The sequence below is a fragment of the Alligator mississippiensis genome, chromosome 1 (assembly GCF_030867095.1).
Source record: "Alligator mississippiensis isolate rAllMis1 chromosome 1, rAllMis1, whole genome shotgun sequence".
NCBI lineage: Eukaryota > Metazoa > Chordata > Crocodylia > Alligatoridae > Alligator > Alligator mississippiensis.
The window spans coordinates 425,789,897-425,812,503 of NC_081824.1; the positions used below are offsets into that span (position 1 = coordinate 425,789,897).

A 22,607-nucleotide genomic window follows, 5' to 3' on the forward strand; every position below is an offset into this window, starting at 1 on the left:
GCTGCGCCCCTCTCTGCCACAACGTGCAGATCCAGGGACTCGCATACTCCAGGGACTCCAAGGACCACCCCCCCCCACACACCCCCATACCCTCCCACCCCCGCCATATCCCCAGACACACCCACACCCCACCACATACATACACCCACTCCCCAACCACACGCCCCTACATACAGGAGTAAGACTGTAGTTTGAGCTATTATGCACTTGCCCCCTACATACACTACACAAACACACATAAATCTGGACAAAAATATTTTTAATAACATTAAAATAAGTTATAGTAGAAGTTCGATTTTTTTTAGTATGGGACTTCTGGTCCCCAAGATGGCAAGCAGGGGTCAAGGCTACCCTTCGGCCCTTGACAGCTCACCAAAACGTAAGCGGTCCTCCAGCCAAAATAATTGCCCACTCCCGCACCAGATGCACTAGTCACAACAAATATATACTAGCGTTAGATAATAGTCACTATCTGAGGCAATGCAGTGTGGGAAAGACAGTAGAAACTGTTGTCCAAATGGACCTCTGCTGATCAGTATTCAAAATGTGCCATTTCACTGTGCTCGTATCAGCCGAGATTCTTTTACTGCAACATTCCTAATGTATCAAATCTGTGTGAAATAGAAAATTATATCTTATTACAGAACAATCTGAATGGTTTTGCACTTAACTGTGTAAAATGAGTTCCAAATAATCAGATCCTCCAAAACAAAAGGACTGTATCTTTATTTTTGACATCTGAAAATAAACCAAAGCTTGTGTAAATAAAATTCCTTTTTATTCTTTTGCTTCATTTTTCTAAACTATTTGGTATTTTTTCTGTTGCAGCATTTTCCTACAGATCCTAAAATTTCAAAAATGCTATAGCATTTATGAGTGTGATTAATATAGAATATCGCAGTATAGTTCTGATGTAGCTAGCTCAAGTACTACTAGCATAGTGCAGTAGCAAGGTGCTACTAGCTACTTGAACATAGCTTTTCAGACAAGTTTTGCCCTCTGTGCTACAGTAGCTACATTGCTATTAGTAGGGCCCTACTTAAATTGCAGCAAAACAAAGGGTTTTTCAGAGCCCGCTCATGGCGAGCACAGATGATTTTGTGGGCATTTGTAATAGCCCTGCCCCTCGGCAGTGATTGGTGGAGAGGCTCTGCCCCTTGGAGCTGATTGACTGAAAGGCCCTCGGTGAAAGAGAGGCCACCATCTTGACTGATGGCTGTCCTTTGTTTCATAGTAGTTAGGGGTCAGAAGGGACCTAAATAGATCATCTAGTCTGACCCCCTGCCACTGGCCGGAGCACATGCTGGGATCACATGACCCCAGACAGGTATTCATCCAACCTCTTTTTGAATTTACCCAAGGTAGGAGTGAGGACCACTTCCCTGGGAAGTTGATTCCAGATCCTAGCTGCCCTAACAGTGAAATAGTGCCTCCTAATCTCTAACCTGAACCTATTCTCCAGCAGCTTCTGGCCACTGTTCCTCGTCACCCCAGGTGCTGCTGGGGGGAATAGGGCCCTTCCTATTTGCTGCTGATCTCCCCTAATGAGTTTGCCCCACAAATTCCTTCAGGTCCAAGTTAGGCTCTGAGCCACCTTCTCACTCATCACCTCCCCATCCTGCGTCAGGGCCCAAGCTTGATTCACCATCATGGGAAGAATTTACATCTCGAGAGCACTGGGGCACTTGAGCTGAAAGTCACAAATGCTGCATGCTCACCGCCCCTTCGTTAACGTGTGCGGAAATCAAGAAAGAACCGACATCAAAAGACTGTTAGGGTGTTCAAAGGGCATGGGAAGAATATATTCTTCTTTTCAAGCTTCCTTTAAAGCTCAAATGTGGTGCAAAAAGATTCTGTGCAATCTTTTATCGCCGCACTGAACAAGGAGGCACCTTGGTTCCTCTGTGTGCCTGTTGCTGTCTCCATTTCAATCTGGCTACAGGCCTGCTTTAAATGAATGACCTCACTGCCAAGTTGAAAGGAAAGGAAATTAGCAAGGAGGTTAGATCCCAAATGTGTGGGAAATAATAGCTTGCAAAGTCTGCTATTAATAGGAATGCTTTCATTTCATTGAACACTGCTTTTTTTTTAACCGAGCTGTTTGCAACCCCCAGCATTGACTCAATATAGGGAGAACCAGAACGGGAAATGGATCTTTAGTAAAACTAAGCGATCATCCTTGTCTCGCCTGAGTGAAATGCATGAATGGGACAAACAGCACCAACCCAGACAAATGCGTTACATAAAAGGGACCCTGTGAGGTTTAGGAATCTAAAGTGTCTAATCTAACCGAATAACAAGATGCTATTACTCATCATTTTTAACCAAAATATATGGTTAAAATATATGCTTATATACCCCTCAGCATTGATTGGTGGAGAGGCCCCAGTGCAGGGAAGATGAAGGAAAAGAGAGCAGATGACATCATGTCTGCTGCTCTTTGTGCCACTCCACCAGGTAGTGCCTTCCCCTTGCAGCAGCATGGACCGCTGGCTCTCAGCGGAGGGCCAGTCTTTTATTTTTATTACGTTTTTTTGTTGTTGATTTTGCGGTTTCTACAAGATCTGCAAAACTGCAATTAAGTAGGCCCCTAGCTATTAGGACCTGAGCTAATTAATTTAAAGCTAATGTGAGCTTACAGAATGCTGCCATTCATACAAGCTGTTTTCACAGTATATTGTGCATTTTCCTCCTGGAGGTATTAAAAGAGATGACACTATCCATGGAAATAAATATCAACCCTCTTTTCTTTTGTCATGTTCTCATGTCCAAAGCTATGTTGGATACTTATTTTGACACACACAATATTTTAATCACTAGCAAGGTTGCTTCCAACAGATTTTGCATCAGGCTCTTATGTTATAAACGTATGGTTTCTCTTCATCTCCATTTTCAGGTACAGGCTGCAAGTTGATACCACCTAAATAACATTCTGATTTGACTTTTGATATTAAAATAATTTCACCATGAGAAAAATAGTGGTCACCAAAATAACTGCTTGCAGCTGCAGCTACTGGGAATGGAGCAAGTGTCCTGTATGCTCTTATTTTCTACTAATGACCATCAACTTGGTAATCTTTAATACTTCAGCTGTGTGGGAGATGTGGCCATTAAAAGGTATTCTCTTAAGGATTTTACTTCACATTTCATTGCCCCAAGAGACTAGATGAGAAAACAGAAAGTAACTCTTCAGTTTCAGTCACATAGTTCAATAACATTCTTGCTAACCACCGTTTCTTCAATAACAAGTGCAGTATGCCCTTTTTGTGAGAAACACAAGTTCAAATAGATTGCATAGATCGGAACGGCATGTGATCATCTTCCTTTTCGTTTGAGCATATTCAAAACTTCTGCATCGGTTTCTTTCTACTTGAACTGAAGGTAAAAAAAAACCAAACTTCTTAAGACACACTTGAAGGGGCAACTCAAAATGCAAGTGGCCTGTTTGTGTTGTATAGTGAACACGGAAGTTTTATTTTGTAGTAAGACCAACTGGGGATAGACAAGATTTAGTGCAGGTTTTTGGATAAAGTTTTGTTGCAGAGTTTATCAAGCATTTAAAAAAATTAATTGGATGATGCATGACTGGATTTTTTTTATTAATATGTCAAAAGGAAGATTTTTTCTAGTCCAAAAGTCTTTTTTTTAAATGTTATCTTTCTGGACAGTTCTAAATATTAGTAATCTTGTCCTCTTTCTAGCAATTATCATTTTGTTACTTCTAATTTTAGACCATCTATCACAGTTTAGGAGTCAGAAGTGCATATGGTGGTAGTTCCTCCTCCTTGCTGCCAGCTGAACTAGAGTCCTTTAGCCAACTGACAATGAACAACTGTACTCCCTGCTCATCCATTGGAACTCAATATTATTGTTCCCTACCATTCACAAATGCTTTAGCAATGCTGGACAGTGGTTATCTTCTGGATATCAAATCAAATAAAAAGTTGCAAATATCAGTTTCTAAAAGTTTTCCTTTTAATGATTCATAAAAGACAAATGTACAAAAGAGGTGTGTATCATATCTATACAAACAGAAAGAAAAATCAGTTATTCTCCGAAGCTTTTCAGAAAAAGTCTTTTTATCAATTACTTTTTAACATTAGGTGTACTTGTGATGTGTATGATCCTACTCTTTTTAACTTCAGTAGAAAAATCTTTGAGGTTTGCTGCCTTTTTTAAAAGATGAAAATATGGAAAAGGTAAAATAGGTGTTACAATATTTGCCTGCAAATGAAAAAAATTTCTTTTATGTTTTAATGTGCAAGGTCCTTAAAACAGAAGTAAAAAATATTTACATACAATTTGTTTGGTCCTATAAAACGTAGCGCTGGGAAAGTACGTCTAAAATTCATTTACAAGGAAAGATGGCTAGTCTCTCTAGGGAGATTCCACTAGTGTATAAATTCAGTATTAAGTGTTATTTCACACCCAGCATATAAGACTATGTTTTCTGAATGTGCAAGTTTAAGATATTTTCAGAAAATATGCACAGTCCTCAACAGATAAGAATGTCAAATTATTTTATGTATATGGGTATATTATACTTACATAAAATCAGAAATAGTAAAATACTTTAGAACTTCAACAGCACCAGTGCATTATTACATAACGTGGTATTTTAAGAGTCAGCTGTACTCAAAATACTATTTGTATAAAAAAAGTTAAGAAAAGTAACTGTGGCAAACTGCTGTTTTCATGTAAATGCATAACAAACACACAAAAGGTTTTCAAAGTCCCATTTTTTCCAAAGTAAATATACATTATGCAAAATATAGGCTGGATGATTGCTATTGACAGAGTTCTCCTCCAAAAAGTTTCCTGAAAAGTTACCTTATGGATCTCTGCCATGGAGTTTATTTTTATCATTACTATAATTCTTAAATGACCACAGTACTTACAATCTCTATATGCCCCTTGGTCTATAGATTATTTTAACATTTTAGATTTCCTGCCAAATCATCAAGAATGTCAGCGTTGCTAGACACAGGTGCAAGATGTACTCTCTCTCAGCAACTCAACCAGTTCTTACTGATCAGTCATTCAATGAAGAAGATGTGGCTCAAATAGCATTAACAACAATAGCTGGGTTAAAAGTTGTGAAGAAGAATCCTCAAGACTGATTTAACACTTTAAAAGCTACTAGAAAAGAAAGTTAGATTAGCGCTCAAAACAAAATCAAACAAAAAAATTACAGCTAAAAATCTCAGCCTATTAAAAGCTAAAGTGAATGTGCAGTCCCATTTTGTATTACAACCTCCTTTGGAAAAAATATTATATTGACTGGTCTTTTGTTTAAAATATATTCTTGTCATGGAATACTGTAACGAATAAGTGGCAAATAAACCACAAAGTGTTTTATTAATGATGTAAGTAACAGTGATGAAGTTCAAAGTTGTTGCAAACTAGCCGACTGTATCAGCATGAATAACTTGTAGTTGAAGACTGCAACTACCTCCAATCTGGTTATTGGCATGAACCCAAGTTAAAAAAAAGTACAGTAACACTGCATTTATTTAGCACCTCTTTTACGAAACTCCAAAAGTGCTTTACAAACATTAATGGACAAAGCCTCACAATGCTCCCGTGAGGTAGATTAAATATCATTCCAATGTTATAGTTTCATAAATGAAGGCATAAGGAGGTGAAATTACTTGGATCAATATCTTATGGAAGCATGTGGAATGGCTAGGATTCTTAGTCCCTAGTCTTAACCACAAGACTCTTTTTTTTTTTTCCTCCCTAGGTGGGAGTGGGGGAGAGGGTGGGAATCTTCCTTAGACCAAGAATTGGATCATAGACCATGTGTAGACAAAACGAGGGACATGTCACTTTCAAGCGGGCACCGCTTTAATGGTGTTGGTTTTTGCACACCTCAGTGGCGTATTGATTCCAGCTGCTGTAGGAAATACAGCTGCGTAATGAGCCTTAAATGAGTTGGGGCACAGCAAACTAGAACTCCTTCAAGGAGTTCTAGTTTGCTGCCCCTACAGCTGTGAAGTGAAGCACCAGGCTCCATGCAGCCCTGCAGGAAGCCCATGTAGGCAGCCTGACAGCAGCCCAGGAAAGCAGGCTCCACCCAAGAAGTGGTGAGCTCGATTTCCCCCCCCCCCCCCAACTCCGGAGCCTGCCTACCTGCTTGCCTAAACTGCACGGGAGCCCAGTGCTTCCTTCTGCGGCTACAGTGCCCCCTGGAACAGCCTAAGCTGGGTGCCACCTGCGGGGGGGGGGGGGGGGGGGGGGGGGGCTGCCGCTGCTATAGAGGGAAACACCAGCCCCCTCCACAGCACGGGTACCGCTCCACTCACCAGCAGTTCGCCCTCCCCTCTCCGCCAGAGAGGAAGGTAAGTCAGCAGGGTGTGTGCATGACATGGGGGTTTAAATCAGCTCTAATTTGTAGCAGTGTTTTTTTAAAACCCACCGCTTCAATTTAGGGCCCGCATTTCATCCACTCACACACACTGAACGGGGGGGGGGGAGTTTACTGTGAACACAATTCCCAGCTACTAGGTCATGAGCAGCCTTCTTATTCCCCCATTTCCCACTGGCATAAATATGCTGTTTTATGCAAGAAAAAACAAAAACAACAAAAAAAAAAAACCACATTCAAGCATAGATCAAAAAAAAAAGATCGCAACTAATTTATAACTTAGTCTAGTTTCTGTGGAAAGGGATCCAATTCATAGGTTTTTAATTTTAAAATGTGTGCTTAATACAGTTTGCTCATAGTTCACAATTTGCTGTAAAATAGTTCAAAAGCTGCAGCAAAAATTGCTGAAACACACACACAGCCAGCAAAGATAGGGCCTAACTTGGGTCTATTTGTTGGAATACTCTAGACAATTCCCTGCCCCAAAATTTGAATCCCAGTTTTATGCTGCTAAATCCTCATGAGATCTGTGCTAATCATCTCTCCATCTGGGATTAAGAAAATAAAGTGGAGCAACTGTCACAGGAGAATTCTGTGTTCAAAAAAGGAATGGTTTGTAGTGTTTAGGAAACAGACGTGGTATTGTGGGATGAGGAAAAGAGAAGCCATATGCTACCTCACTGATAACTCTGCTTCCTATTGAGATGTCCACCTCAAAAAATCTCAAAAGGAGGATGGTGGAAAGAAAGAATAAAGAACTGAATAGAGTCCCCACTTTTTCACATCTGAGGAGAAAAAAAAAATAGAAAAAGAAAAATCTTCCCCTTGCACCATTCCTCTCATCTCAGGAAGTTCCTCTCCCATCAATGCACTGCTGCTGTGCATGTGATTTTTCAGCTGAAAAGGTTTTGATGTTTATACAAATCTCACTATTTTTGCTGACCTTTCTTCTAATTCTTGAACTGCTGCTGTTGACCAGACAGTCATAGGGGGCTCTGTTAAAGATTGTTGTGGTGTCAGACTGCAGTTAAAAACATCATCTATTGAACCTGAAAAATATTTAAAAGAGCAGAATTACAACAGGCTTGCAAGGAACTGAACACAACAGTAATGTACATTACCAAACCATGAGCAAGAAGTAGCTAAGTTAAAAGTCTAAAGAGCAATGAATTTGTGTACTCGGGTAACTCAAGTATGAGAAAGAAGATACTAGATTTTTTGTATTTCATGATGTTAACACATTGACAAACTGTCTTTTAAAAAGGGAAATACCTTTTAGAAGCTAAATGGAATCGGTGATGTGGCATAGTTATTAAAGTAACCAATTATGTGTGAATTACTTTACAGCCAAATAAATCCTAACATGATTATCTCTGCCTCTAAAGAACTTCCAGTCTCATTTTGGTTGCAACGCAAAACACAAATTTAATAATAAAAGGCAGAGAATAAAAAAGAACAAGTGTTAGAGTAAATTTTATGCAGAATTTGAGCTTCTTAAAGCCAAAGTATTGTATACTGTAACAAAATCATCCTCTGCAAAAATCGCAAAGATGTGTTAATTTTAATTCATTTGACATTGATTGCATAGCTTAGGTTTTAACTGAAGGTACTGAATGATTTAAAAGCTATCAGAACTTCTCTTTAAAAGAAAAGAATTTCAGAAATCCCAATTTTCTGAAAGTTGTATAATCATAACTTTAGGAAATCAGAGTTCAGATAACAAGATTTACTTCTACTGTACAAAACTAAGTGCTGTGTTGTTTTGTAACATACCTCTTGAGGTAACACTAAATTTTCTGTCTGAAAAGCTGTTGCTCAAGCGGGCATGTGGCTCACTCATTTTTTCAAGAAACATTGTGATTATTTCCTTCTTTTCTGGGTTGGTGCTGGACAAATTCAGAATTTTCCCATTCACTGCAACAGTGCTTTTGCTGATTCCAAACCAATAAAAGAAATCGAACAGGGCATCCGATTTGAACTCAAAGGAAAAGCTCAAGGCATCTCCATTAACTAAGTGGCTTCCTGGAGGAAAAAAGCTCTTGACAACCTCCTGGAAATCAAACTTTAAAAGACAAAATATATAGTTAAATGTCTAATTCATAAACTCTGCCCTCATAAATTTAGAGTTTATACTGTAGTTGTACCTTTATTTGAAAGCTTTACCCACAGCAGGATCTGAATCTGAAACTGCACAGAGAGATTCCATGTATAATTCCACTTCCCCAATACCATGCATCTTGCTTATATTCGAAACCTTGTGGCAGAAGAGAGCTCATCTCAAAGCAGCAGAAGCTGGAGCAATGCACCTGTTTAGTGAGGCTTTCAAGGAAAATCTAGGGCTGCATCCAGACAGTCGTGTGGTATGTGGCACCACAGACCCATCTGTGGCAGGGTAACTGGGGTAACCTGCTGCACACCAAAGGGCAGGTGGCATGGGTGTTTCCCAGGGACAAGAAGCAGTGGCAAAATGTGTACCACAGCTTCTTCTCTTCAGGGAAACAAACAAATGTGCTCATGTGGACGCAGTCAAAGTGGACACAGGAGTTCCGTCTTAACAGCAAGAAGAAAGGCTACTGTAGGTTGAATTTCTATGATTACAGGGTATATTATTTTATTATCATTATCATCTTCCTTCTGGGAACTGCAGAATCTGAAGTATGGAATTAAGTTTAAGGATTGGTTCTTGTTCATGCAACAGATATGCTCCCACTTATGAAGACTGCAGACTCATTTAACTTAGATTAAATCCGCATTTAAAGCCCCTTTTTCTTAGGCTGGCTAATATTTAAAGTTAAAGAAGACAACAAGCTAGCAAATGTTTATCATTTTTCCTTTTATGCAATAAAAGGAAAAATGTTTATGCAAAACATTACAAAATGATATTGTAATGATTCACTCTGTTTTATAGATTTGCTTCATTCTCAGTACTTGTTTGTTCCCCTTTTGAGTATTCTCACAGAATGAAATATATGCTTTATGACAGAGGAATGCTTTATATTTAAGCTTGAGTAAGCTTAAATGGATTACACTTGAATGGAGGCAGAATTTTGCTCTTTACTTACTAAATTTTGGTATAGGACTGAACTGCAGTCTTGGAAGCTAAACAGCATCGGTTCACTGCTAAGGAGGTGCTTTAAACTTTGAATTAATATCATTTTCTTAAATTTATGTTGTGTTGTTTATATCTGAAGTGAATAAACTATATCCAACTGTGAATCAAAGCTATTTGTTCTTGGTTATTTTACTTGAAAAAATCTCTGGAGATAACAAACATGGCTCACTTGCAAATCTTAGAACGCACTTCTTTTTGTAGCTCACATAAAATAAAGATGGAATGCTTTTATTCAGAACTGATAGCCTTGAATATCTTATAACAAAGCATTCATGACTTACCCGAAGTTTATAACTTTCTCCAAACACTGAGGATATTATGTTGTCCATACCATGCTCTATCTGTCTTCTTATCTTGGGATGTCGAGTGTTCACAAGAAAGGCATATGTTTTTTCTGAAAGCGAGTTAAAATGCTACTAATTTCTATACATGACCTAAGCAATATTCAGCAACATACACTGAAACCTTTATACCATGAGTTGTATTTTCATAAAAAGCCAGCTGTAGTTCTAATAATCCATGTTCAAGAATTCCCATATAGCTCTTAATACATATAAAAACTACAAGACAGATGGCATGATAACATCTCCTTCTAGTAGCAAGCCTTAGTAACCTGAAAAACCTAAAGAGCTACATGGACCTAACAAAGAATTTTTTTAGCTCTTTGTGGAAGTCTGTCATTTGGGTGCCAATATTTGTATATTTGATCTCTCTTAAAAGAGAAAAATATATGTATGAAAGCAGTATTGGTTTTGTACTACTCAGTGGGTGTGTCTACACAAGATGCCATGGCACAGTAGCAATGAGCTACTGTGTCATGGCTCGTTGCTACCATGCAGCTGCACTGCTGGGCATTAACTGTGTGGCGACGATACTGCATAGTAGCAGTGAGCTACTTAGGCAGTAGTTCGTTGCTACTGAACAGCAGCATCAGGAAAAAACAAACAAACAAACAAACAAAACCACACTGTGTGGCAAAAGTATTGCAGTCACGTCAGTTACTGCACAGTCATTTAGTACTTGCATAAGCAAGAACTAAAATGACTATGCAGTAACAATTGTGCAGTCTGCCACTCATGTAGATGTGGCCAGTGAACTGCTCCTATGTAACAGATTATCCAAATATTAAAACTGAAACTGTTGGCACTTCAGTCCTATTGGATATTCTGTAGATTTTCTGGGGAAGGATGGCTTATAGAGCAATGGATCTCCAGCTATATACAGCTATCCATGACTTCCTACTAGAAGTAGAGCTGGGGTGAAAGAGACAGCATCTTCTCATGTCACTCTATAAAATCTCTCTGTTGAGTTTCTCCTTAGCAACCTTGGGTTTACAGGTTTCCCTTGATTTATGCTGTACATGCGTTCCCGGAGAACAGCACAAAAATCAAATTTGCATAAAGCGAACCCGCTTACATAGTTACAAATGTGGATAGGTTCCCATGGTGGTGAGGGAGGGAATGAAGCTGGAACTAGCGGGGGAGGGGGGGGGGGGGCGCGGTGCGCGCGCGCGGTGCATGCTGCTGCTCCAAGGGCTGCATGAGGAAGCAAAGCAGAGGGAAGAGAGTGGCACTCACCCCAGCCCTGGCTGCAGTGGCCCCAGGAGCTGCTGGCAACAGCAGCCTGCTGGGCTGCACCGTGCTCTGCCTGTCCCCAACTCACCTCTACTCCTGGGCTGCACTATGCCCAGTGTAGGCAGCTGGTGTCAGCTGCTCCCAGGGCTGCTGCAGCCGGGGCTGGGGTGAGCACTGCATCCCACGGCACAGTGCAGCCCAGGAGCGGTGGGACAGGCAGAGCATGGTGCAGCCCAGCTAGCTCCGGCCACTCCTGGGGCTGGGGTGAGTGAGGCCATGGCCCTTCCCCCCCCCCAAACACAGACTTAGCTGCTTGGGCGCAGGGGGGGCGGCAGCGGGCATTTATGCTGATGGCATAAAAGCAAACCTACCTCACATATAATGAATTATGGGTCTAAATATGTTCACTGAATAAGAGCAAATTCACATATAAAGAACCTGCATAAATCAAGGGTAATCTGTACATCTTTTACTCCTCTCTGGCCTTCATCTAGGCTTTTCCCTAATCCCATTTCAACTTCTCCACTTTTGAAGTCCTATTAACTGGGTGCGTCTCCACAAGACACTTTACTGCGCAGTAGACTAATCTACTACGCAGTAAAGTGTCACTATGTAACCGTGCACAGGAGCTACTGTGCAGTAGATTAGTTTACTACATGGTTTTCTACTACCTGTAAATACGGATAGTAGATTTACTGTGCAGAAGTGCATGGTTACATAACACAGGCAGCAGGAAGTAGGAGAATTTTTCCCTCCCCAGGGTAGCTGCCTACTTCCCAGCTGTCCCCTGCCCCAGGCAACTGCCTGCTGCTGGGGCTGGCTCCAATCATGGGCCAATCTTGGAGTTGGGACCAGGAGCTGCCTGCTGCAGGAGCAAAGGGACATTGTCCCCATCTGAGCTTAGCAATCAGAGCTGGCTCCAGCAGCAGGCAGCTGCCCAGGGCAGGGGTATGGAGTGGGAGGCAGCTGCCCCAGAGGTAAGACAGCTCTCCTTGTCCCCCAGAGCCCAGGCCTGACCCTGATACCCTGTCAACCCGGGACTGACACCCTGGGGAGCCTAGAGCTAACCCTGGCTGCCACATGGTAGGAGAGCAGAGCAGGAGTATCCCTGCCCTGAACTGTTCCTGTTAGGAGCAAATTTGATCCCAACAGGTGCACGTGTAGAAGTGCTCTCAGGGAAAGCTTACTGCAGAGTATTTTACTGTGCAGTAAGCTTTCTGTGCATTAATTGCATGTGTAGACAAGCCCACTGCTTGGCTTTTTGTACTGCAGCATCCTCAGATTCATCTGCAGAGTTTCCTGACAACAGAGTTTTAAATTGTACAATACAGAATAATGAAACCAATTAAGTGCTTTGTCCATCATTTTAGAAGACTGGCGGGAGAGGGCCTCAGAAGCTGAATTAAGGACACAGGCACTGCCCCAGGTTATTTCACTGAGGTAACTGAAAGTTTGGCCATGAATCTGAAAACTGGAACAGGATCAGAAAAATAAATAAATAAATAAATAAATAAATAAATAAATATATTTGCTGAGGATTATGAGGTTTCAACAGGGTGAAACTGCAACAGTGTTGACAATAAAATTTACTGTGTGTGTAGATACTCCATGGATGCAGCTTCCTAGGAATTACCATGGAGGCACTGCTCTTCTGCATGCTAATATGCATAATAGAGACTTCCTCAATTGCAGACACTGCAAACCCAGGGAATGCTTGTTTTGTAAGATGACATCGTATAAGCTTTCTATCTGCACAATTTACAAGCTAGTATTATAACTCATGGAAAATATACTAAACATTTGCAGTACCTGATTTTCAAATCAAATTAAATAAAAATCAATTGTCACCCAAGCACTGAAAGCCACTGCTCCCCATTGAGGATTTTTTCACACCAAATTTTAACTTCCAGTGAGTTGGAAATCAATTGAAAGGAAAATCACAACTGTATTTTTCATGTATCTTCAGCTCAAAGTGCTGAACCACTTTTCAGTTTAAAAAGGGAGAAAAAGAAATATACTAAACAGGAAAAAAAAGTCTGCAAGATAAGGCTGTTCACCCTTGGGCCAGATCTGGCCTGTGAAACTGTATTATCCAGCCCACATAGCTCCCTACAGGTCTGAAAAATCTGGTGGTGTGGGAACAGTGGCAGCATTAATTGCCACTCCCCACCCATAAAGTTTCCAGACCTGTGGAGAGCCCTGCAGGCAGAGAGCATGGCCCTGCATGCTACCTTGGGCATGTGGGGCCAGGGCAGCACAGAGCTCTATCTATGTGTACAGAACCAGGGTGGCATAGAGACCTCCCCAGGCAGCATAGCACCAACCCCATGTGAAATCCAGCCATGGACCAGCCCCATGCTGCTTATTTAGCTTGTGAAGCTGAAAGGTTGAAAACTGCTGGTGTAAAACACTGAGCTTAAAGGTGAAGTTTAGGAAAAGTATAAGGAACTGAAAACAGAGCAAAGTAATCAGCGGGTCCCAAATGATTAACCCAATGCACCAAATTACATAAGGATCTATCTAGCCCTTGTTTTTATTTGAGGAAATGTAATGTAAATAACAAAAAGAACAACATACTTACCATTTGGGGAATCCGGTTTTATTTTCACATTTGTGAAGAATACCAGTGGCCTGCTTAGAATAGTATCTCTGTAGTCTTTATAATCACAATGGCTTGTGAGCGCTACATCCCTATTAAAAAAAATTACAACTCTATTAATAGCTATTATGTTGAATAGTGCATATTTACCAAATACAGTTTTACAAAAAAAATACCCAGGATCTCTAAAGTTCAAGTTTTCCCTCATATAAAACCATGAAGATAGCATGGGGTTTGAACAGGATTCCAACTCTTTCATTAACCCTTTAGAGTCTAGGCCAAGATTTTTACATTTTGGCAACTACCGTTAGGCAACCAGAAGGCACCTGCTGAGGACCTCTGACTAAAACCAGCTACTTTAATTTAGACACCCAAATTTATCTACCAGAATTCGAAAATGTTGTCAATACTTTAGACGTACAGTGTTATGTTGAAATTTACAGTGTTGCAAGTTATCATGCTTTTACTGTGAAGACCACTGAATTAGATATGTTTCTTAATGCCTTTGCTTCTAAAGTCACACAATGCAGGAGTCTCTATCTAAAAGAGATGCCCCCTTGGAAGCCAACAAAGTGTCCTTTTAACAAAAGCGCTCTAAGATATAGTTGAGCACTAGACACAATTACTAATCAGTCCTCAAAAAATGTTGTTTTAAAGTAACATTTTGGCAGAGAACCCCACATTTAATATTTTAAACTAAGTTTTAAGCCAAACTCTTGATTTTCTGGGAATTCATTCAGTGCTTTTCACAAATTGGGATTCTATAGTTTTGGAAAATCCACTTCACCCAACCTTCTACAAAATTATGACCCGTCAGTTAGTTTTATTAAGATACAGGCACAAACTAGGAAACAGATCCTATTGCACCCATTGGGCACCTCAAAATCTAATCCTATTTCACTCCACTTATAGCCCTAAAAAAGCTAATTTGCCTATTTTTGTAATCTGCCATCTCTAAACCAGGAGTGGCCAACCTGTAGCACATGTGCCACAAGTTAAACAGGCAGCCCAGTGACAGATAGAGCAGGGAGCAGAAAGCAGCGCAGCAGATTGGGCAGGAGTTGCAATGACACTCGGGAAAGGTGTGGGGCTAATTTGCGGCACTCCTGCCAAAAAGTTGGGCCCCCCAAAGATCTAAGCCTTCAGACTAACCCACAAAAAGCAGACCAAAAGGACTCATCCATGATATGCATTAAAGGCGATTTCTATTCCATCACCAGTTACATGCCTCAATGGCACTTACTTAGCTGCATCGGTGGCATTTCTGGAACTTGGGCTAAACTTGCAATTCTATATCCATGCAGTGCAGATGCATAGGCATCTGTGTAGCTACTGCACGTACTCAGTAGGCTTTGTACTTGCTGGGCAGGTGTACATGAACACTGATGTGCAAGGAGGAGAACCTTCTCACATTTTATCCCTAGTAGCTAAGTAGTTAGGCCACTTGCTCAGGAAGCAGAAGACCCAGGTTTTAGGGCCACCCCCTCCACCCCACATCTCTCCAGCTTCCCAGCAGAGTGCTCCAACCACCACATCACACTTTAAGCATTATCTAGCATTCATGCCTCTCTGAACCAGTTGGTCTCCACAGTAGGGCAGGGTGACACCTTCTGCATGTTAGTCACAGACTTTTGTCCCACAGCAGGATTTGAATCTGAAACTACACAGAGAAATCCCACATATTTGTCCCACTACAATTTCAGGACTTACGTGCATACACAGGATCTACATATGTAGTCATGTTCCTGTCCAGCCACTGCTAAGCATATGCAGTTATCTTTATGGGATTTACATGTTGACACTGCACAGGTAATAGAGGGCAACAGAATTACAAACTGTGTGTAAATGCCAAAAAGACCACTTAAAGAGCTGGCAAACAAAAGGCTGCACTTCTAGAGTAAGTCATGCCTCAAAATACAGATAAAATAGATGTTTCAAGAGCATCAAAAGCTGACTTATATGGAAAGTGAAATTGTTAACATCCAATTTAAAATTAATACATTTTAAATTTTTTAAAAAATTGCAATTAGGAGTGTTAGTTATTCTGAAGGCAGCCTTTGTGTGGACAAATTTCAGAAACTACATGCACCTTTGATTCATAGATGTTAGGCTCGGAAGGGACCTCAATAGATCATCGAGTCCGACCCCCTGCATAGGCAGGAGAGTGCTGGGTTTAGATGACCCCAGCTAGATGCATATCCAACCTCCTCTTCAAGACTCCCAGGGTAGGGGAGAGCACCACCTCCTTTGGGAGCCCATTCCAGACCTTGGCCACTATAACTGTGAAGAAGTTCTTCCTAATGTCCAGTCTAAATCTGCTCTCTGTTAGCTTATGGCCATTATTTCTTGTAACCCCCAGGGGCGCCTTGGTTAGTAAAGCCTCACCAATTCCCTTCTGTGCCCCCACGATGAACTTACAGGCAACCACAAGGTCGCCTCTCAACCTTCTCTTGAGGAGGCTAAAGAGGTCCAGGTACCCTAGTCTCTCCTCATAGGGCTTGGCCTGCAAGCCCTTAACCATACGTGTGGCCCTTCTCTGGACCCTCTCCAGGTTATCCACATCCCTCTTGAAGTGTGGCGCCCAAAATTGCGCGCAGTATTCCAACTACGGTCTGACCAGCACCTGATAGAGGGGAAGTATTGCCTCCTTGGTTCTGTTCATCATGCATCTGCTGATTTCATAGACATTAGGGCTGGAAGGGACCTCGGAAGATCATCGAGTCCAGCCCCCTGCCCAAAGGGCAGGAAGTCAGCTGGGGTCAGAGGATCCCAGCAAGATAAGCATCCAGTTTGCTCTTGAAGGTGTTCAATGTAGGCGCTTGAACCACCTCCGGTGGCAGGCTGTTCCAGACCTTGGGGGCTTGGACAGTAAAGAAATTCTTCCTTATGTCCAGCCTGAAACGGTCTTGTAGTAGTTTATGACCATTCGACCTAGTCGTCATCCCTTGGGGCGCTCTGGTGAACAAATGTTCCCCCAGATACTGGTGGTCACCCCTGATCGACTTATAGGTGGCCATCAGATCACCCCTGAGCCTGCGCTTTTCCAGGCTAAAGAGCCCCAGGGCTCTCAGCCTGTCATCGTAGGGTCTGCTTCCCTGACCTCTGATCATGTGCGTGGCTCTTCTCTGGACTCTCTCAAGCTTCTCCACATCCTTTTTGAATTGTGGAGCCCAAAACTGGACGCAGTACTCCAACTGCGGCCTCACTAAGGCCGAGTACAAGGGGAGAATGACGTCCCGGGATTTGCTTGAGAAGCATCTATGGATGCAAGCCAGTGTTTTGGTTGCTTTACTAGCCGCAGCATCGCACTGCAGGCTCATGTTCATCTTGTGGTCAATGATGACCCCCAAGTCTCTTTCTTCCATAGTGCTAGCCAACATAGCATTGCCCAGCCTATAAGGATGCTGCGGGTTTTTCTTCCCAAGGTGGAGAAACTTGCATTTATCGGCGTTGAACACCATCAGATTCTCATCCGCCCACTTGCTAAGCCTGTCCAGGTCAGCCTGGATCACCTGCCTGTCTTCTGGTGTGGATGCTTTTCCCCAAAGTTTGGTGTCATCAGCAAACTTGGCCGCTTTTGACTCCAGTGTCCACATCATTAATGAAGATGTTGAACAGTATGGGTCCAAGGACAGAGCCTTGGGGGACCCCACTGGTCACCGGACACCATGATGAGCGACTTCCATCAATTACTACCCTCTGGGTCCGACCACGGAGACAATTTTCCAGCCAGTGGATCATGGAGGACCCAAGGCGACAATTGGCCAGTTTCTCCAAGAGGTGATCATGGGATACCAGATCAAAGGCTTTTCTGAAGTCAAAATATATGACATCAATCTCTTCTCCCTTGTCCAGGTGATAGGTCACCTGGTCGTAGAAGGAAATGAGATTAGTCAAGCAAGACCTACCCACAACAAACCCGTGCTGGCTATCCCTTAGGATGTTGGCATCGGCCAGTTCATTAAGGATGGCCTCTTTAATAAACTTTTCTAAGATCTTCCCCAGGATACAAGTCAGGCTAATGGGCCTATAGTTAGCCAGATCCACTTTCCTCCCTTTCTTGAAGATAGGCACCACACTGGCCTTCTTCCAGTCTTCGGGCACTACACCCGAAGACTGATGCATGATAAAGTGCCATTAGCTTTTCTGATGACTTCGTCACACTGACAACTCATGTTCATCTTGGAGTCCACTAGGACTCCAAGATCCCTTTCCGATTCCATGCCTCCAAGCAGGTCATTTCCTAGGCAGTAGGTATGCTGGACATTTTTCCAGGTGCAGCACTTTGCATTTCTTCTTGTTGAATTGCATTCTGTTGTTTTCTGCCCATACGTCCAACCTGTCCAGGTCTGCTTGTAGTTGTTCCCTGCCCTCCGGCGTGTCCACCTCTCCCCACAGTTTTGTGTCATCCGCAAACTTGGACAGAGAACACTTCACTCCCTCATCCAAGTCACTGATGAAGACATTGAAGATTATCAGTTTAAGGACAGAGCCCTGTGGGACCCCACTGCCCACACCCTTCCAGGTCGATACCGACCCATCCACTACGACTCTCTGGGTGTGACCCTCTAGCCAATTCGCCACCCACCGGACTGTGTAGTCATCTAAGTCACAGCCTCTTAACTTGTTCACCAGTATGGGGTGAGATACCGTATCGAAGGCCTTCCTGAAGTCTAAGTAAACGATGTCAACCCCTACTCCTGCGTCCAGGTGTTTTGTAACCTGGTCATAAAAAAAGACTAGATTAGTCAGGCATGATCTACCTGCTACGAACCCATGCTGGTTTCCGCTCAGCATAATTTTTTCCTGCCAGGCTCTCGTAAATGTGAGCCTTGATAATTTTTTCAAAGACTTTGCCAAGGATGGAGGTGAGACTGACTGGCCTATAGTTGCTTTGGTCCTCCTTCCTCCCTTTCTTGAAAATGGGGACCACATTAGCCCTTTTCCAGTCCGCCGGGACCTGGCCCATGCGCCATGAGTGTTCAAATATTCCTGCCAGTGGCTGCACAATGACATCAGCCAGTGCCTTCAGTACCCTCGGATGGAGCTCATCCGGGCCTGCCGACTTAAAGGCATCCAGTTCTTCCAAGTGACTCTGCACCATCTCAGGGTCTACCCTTGGTAGTCTGGCGTCCTGCTGTTGCCTCTCTACAATCCCAGAGAGAGCCTTGTCTTGCCCCTCGCTTAGGAACACTGAGGCAAAGAACTCGTTGAGGCCCCCTATCCATCACCAATTGCTTATGCCCATTTAGTAGAGGTCCTATTCCACCCTATTCCTTCCTTTTACTCCCTATATATCTAAAAAACAATTTTTTGTTATCCTTAACTTGGGATGCCATCCTCAGCTCCATGGTAGCTTTGGCCTGTCTAACTGCCTCCCTACAAGCGCGAGCAGAGGAGGTATACTCCTCTTTAGTAATCTCTCCCCGTTTCCACTTTTTATATGCCCCCCTTTTAGCCCGTAGACTGCTCTGGATTTCTCTGGTCAGCCAAGGAAGCCTCTTGGCCCCCTTCCCCCTTTTTCCCCCCGCATCGGGATCGTCTCCCTCTGTGCCCAACGGATCATTTCCTTAAGGCACAGCCACCCTTCCTGGGCTCCCAACTCTTAAAACTCTTACTCTGCAGTGCGTCCTTGACTAAACGCCCGAGTTCATTGAAGTCAGCTTTCCTAAAGTCCAACAATTTCACCCTACTAGTTACCTTACCCACTCGACGTCTTACGGTGAATTCTATTATTTGGTGATCACTGTCCCCCAGGTGACCACCGATCTGTAGGTCTCCTACCATGTCATCCCCCGTTGCCAATACCAGGTCCAGTAAAGCATTCCCCCTAGTGGGACCGTGTACCTCCTGTGTCAGGTGGAGGTCCTGTACACAGGATAGGAACCTGCGTGAACGGTAGAACTTTGCGGTCTGCGTCTCCCAGCAGATGTCTGGGTAGTTTAGGTCCCCCGTGACTACCGCCTCCCTAGTTTTTATGGTCTCTGAGAGCTGCCTCAGGAGCCCCAAATCTAGTTCTTCCCCTTGGTGTGGGGGTCTGTAGCAGACCCCTACCACCAAATCCCTTTCTCCTTGACCTCCATGTAACTTAACCCACAATCCTTCTACTCCTCCAATTCCATTTTGATAAGGGTCGATGTATATCACTCATTGGTACAAGTTTGACTGCATGTGTCTGTGCAGAAGTAGTAACATTTCCAGAGTGCTAAACTAAATTAGGCTCCTAAATCCCATTTATGGGTGTCACTTAGGCCAATTTAAAATTTTTAATCATGGTCTTATTTAAAAGGTAGATTATGTAACTAATAGACTAATTACATAAGGGTATTTAAAATGCACATGACAAAAATCTTTACAGAAAAGAAGTCTTTCCCCATCTACTAGATCAGGGATGCTCAGCCTCCAGCCTGTGAGCTAGATGCAGCCTGCAGAGCTATAGGTATCTGGCCTGTGGGGCTCCCCACCAATTGGGAAACTTGGCAGTAGGGGAGTGGTGGCAATAAATATGGCCACCCTCCCCCACTGCCAAATTCCTAAACTCCCAAGCCCTGCGTAGCCAGTTGGGGCCAGGTTACACCCCTCCCTGCACCCCTGTGGCTGGATAAGGCCAGGCCATGCCCCTCTCCCTGGGCTGGATGGGGCTAGGCCCCCCTCTTCTTCCCATGAGGCTGGCCCACACCACTTTCCCACACTGGGCCGGGCCAGGTCAGGCCAGGTTGGAGCCAGGATGCCCCCTGCCACCCTCCACGCTGCTAGATGGGGCCCTGCCACAACTATCCTGTGCCAGACCGGGATCATCAGCTAGATCCAGCCTGAGGATGGCATGGGCACAGCCCATCCGGCATGCTGGCCAAAAACACTGAGCACCACAGCATTAATTACAATGCTGACAGTTACTGGAACCTATTAAGATTTTGGCAGGATGGTTTCAGGTATTAGCAGATGTTTGTTTTTGAAATATTGGCATTGGCAAGCCATTCTAGTTTAAAGCCATCTCAGTTCTAAACACGATACACGACTAAGATTTCAGGGAAAATTTTTCAAGCATTTTGTCACAGTCAAGTTATAAACCTCAGAAACTAGGAACGTGTAATGGAAGCATTAGTAGACCCCAAAGCACACTGTGACCAAAGATGATTTCACAGAATTACCCAAGACCTCATCAACCCAACAATTTTGACAGTATACCACATCTGCACCATGACTTTCCTGGTATAGCTTCATCACAAGAAAATGACACCCCAAACTGGCACAAGTAGACTGAAACACCTGGGTTTAGTGCCAGGTTCAGAGATGCAGGGGAAAAAATGGCTAGCTGCCTTTTCCTACAAGAGCTGAATTAATCTGCTCTTCAAATACGCATGGACTCCAGGATGTGGGACAGACCAGGAAAGCTGTGTTGGGCAGCAACAGAACAAACTGCATAGACATTTACATGAGTCAACATGCTGGCTGCCCCCCCTCCTGCACCAGTTAAATTTCCACAAGAGGGAACCAGCTGCAGGGGAAGCTGTACGATTATGTTTTTCCCTTAGTTTATCATCCGCTCTGGTTTTTATAACCCCTCGCTCCCTTCAGTTTGGTCTTGTTTGCAGCTATCTGCCAGTGTGCTGGGCACCAGGAGACACACAAAGGGGTTCTCTGGATACTTCTGCACTTGCCATTGTCAGCACTGTTAAAGACAAAGCAAAATACCCAGTTGCAAAGCCAAAGCAGCCACCTGTGTTCAGGCAGCTTATACTATACACCAGGGGTCAGCAAGTTTTGGGGCAGAGTGCCAAAAAGACCCACAACCTCAACACCGGGGCAGATGGTGGGGGAGCCACAAGGGGTCCGATCCTTACGGTGGCGCTGCAGCCCTGGCCTCTTCCCTGCTGTCTGCCCCGAGATGCATGTGCCAAGCAAAACGCTTTTGCGTGCCACACTCTGCACCCATGCCGGGGGCGGGGGGGGGGGGAGGGGGGGGGGGTTGCCTGCCCCCGCTATACACTTCCAAAGCAAACGCAGAGCGGGGACTAACGTCAACATCCAAGATCCCGGAGCCCAATCTGGGTGCCTAAGTAGAAGCGGCCCGGTTTTCAGAGGTGCTGGCAAGGCAGCGCTCAGCTCCGAAATGCCCGGGCATCAGGATGCCAGCGCCAAAGCTTGCCCATTACCCAGGTTAATGGCCACAAGTACAGCAGGGAGGCCCCTGGCCTGGTTTCGAGGATGGCTTGCATAGGGAAGACCCTGCCTCAGGCTAGATGAGGTCCCCTCCAGCCCTAGGACTGAGGCTGGGTGCCCCTCCCGGCCAGAGGCTCTCCACTCTTTCTGCACGGACTCGAGCCCCCCCGAAGCGTGCGGGCAAGCGCGGAGCGCCGTCCCGCGGCAAAGGGCCGGGCCTGGCCAGGCCGGTTGGGGCGGCACCTGCGGCAGTAGTGGGCGAGGCGGCAGGGGCGCCGGCCGTCCAGCATCAGGTCGCCGTCGCCCAGGAGGGTGTAGCCGGCGCCGGGCCGCGGGCGCCGCGGGCTCAGCACGGCCGGGCGGTCGCCGCGCAGCTGGAAGGCGCCGGGCTGCAGGCGCAACAGCTGCTCCAGCGGCAGCACGGCCAGCTCGCAGGCGCACGTGCGCAAGCTCCGCAGCTCCCCAGACGAGATGGAGCTCAGGCTGGGCCGGCCCGGCGCCCCCGCAGCTGCGACCCCAGCTCCGCTCCACGCCGCCATAGCGCCTCGGCCGGACAGGGGCTGCGCCCAACTTATATCGCCCCGGGCGGGCACTGCGGCTGGCCCCGCCCGCCACCCCTCCCCGGCCTTGCCCCTGCCCCTGCAGCTCGGGCTTCGCGCTCCGCCCTCGGCTCCTCTCCCCGCACCGCCGGCGCTCCAGTGCCCCCCTCCACCAGCTCTTCCGCCCTCACTCTTCTGCGCCCGGCATCTGCTCCGTGCCGCTCAGTTCTGCCTTTCCCTCACGTGCCGCCCA

General features: G+C 44.6%; 1 protein-coding gene across 2 annotated transcripts; it reads right to left on the reverse strand.

Moving 5' to 3' along the window:
• Positions 1–273: 273 nt before the first annotated feature.
• MEDAG (mesenteric estrogen dependent adipogenesis) lies at positions 274–22,372 on the reverse strand. 2 transcript variants are annotated; one of them, XM_019498290.2, is made up of 6 exons: positions 22,059–22,372; positions 13,635–13,744; positions 9,761–9,873; positions 8,141–8,429; positions 7,311–7,416; positions 274–611 (listed from the first exon to the last, which is right to left on the reverse strand). In XM_019498290.2, the coding sequence occupies exons 1-6, from the start codon at positions 22,352–22,354 to the stop codon at positions 584–586; spliced, it is 942 nt and encodes a 313-aa protein (XP_019353835.1). In that variant the 5' UTR covers positions 22,355–22,372; the 3' UTR covers positions 274–583. The 2 variants fall into 2 exon arrangements, with proteins under 2 accessions (XP_019353835.1, XP_019353837.1); XM_019498292.1 differs by lacking the exon at positions 274–611 and adding an exon at positions 3,954–5,136 and having other exon boundaries at positions 22,059–22,371.
• Positions 22,373–22,607: the final 235 nt, after the last annotated feature.

Excerpts from the sequence above, each read along its gene's own strand:
- MEDAG (XM_019498290.2), bottom strand. The coding sequence starts at position 22,354 with ATGGCGGCGTGGAGCGGAGCTGGGGTCGCAGCTGCGGGGGCGCCGGGC. Across the intron at positions 9,874-13,634 it reads AAAACCGGATTCCCCAAATG|AAAAAACATATGCCTTTCTT; the intron begins GTAAGTATGTTG and ends ACTCGCTTTCAG. Across the intron at positions 7,417-8,140 it reads ATTTAGTGTTACCTCAAGAG|GTTCAATAGATGATGTTTTT; the intron begins GTATGTTACAAA and ends AATATTTTTCAG.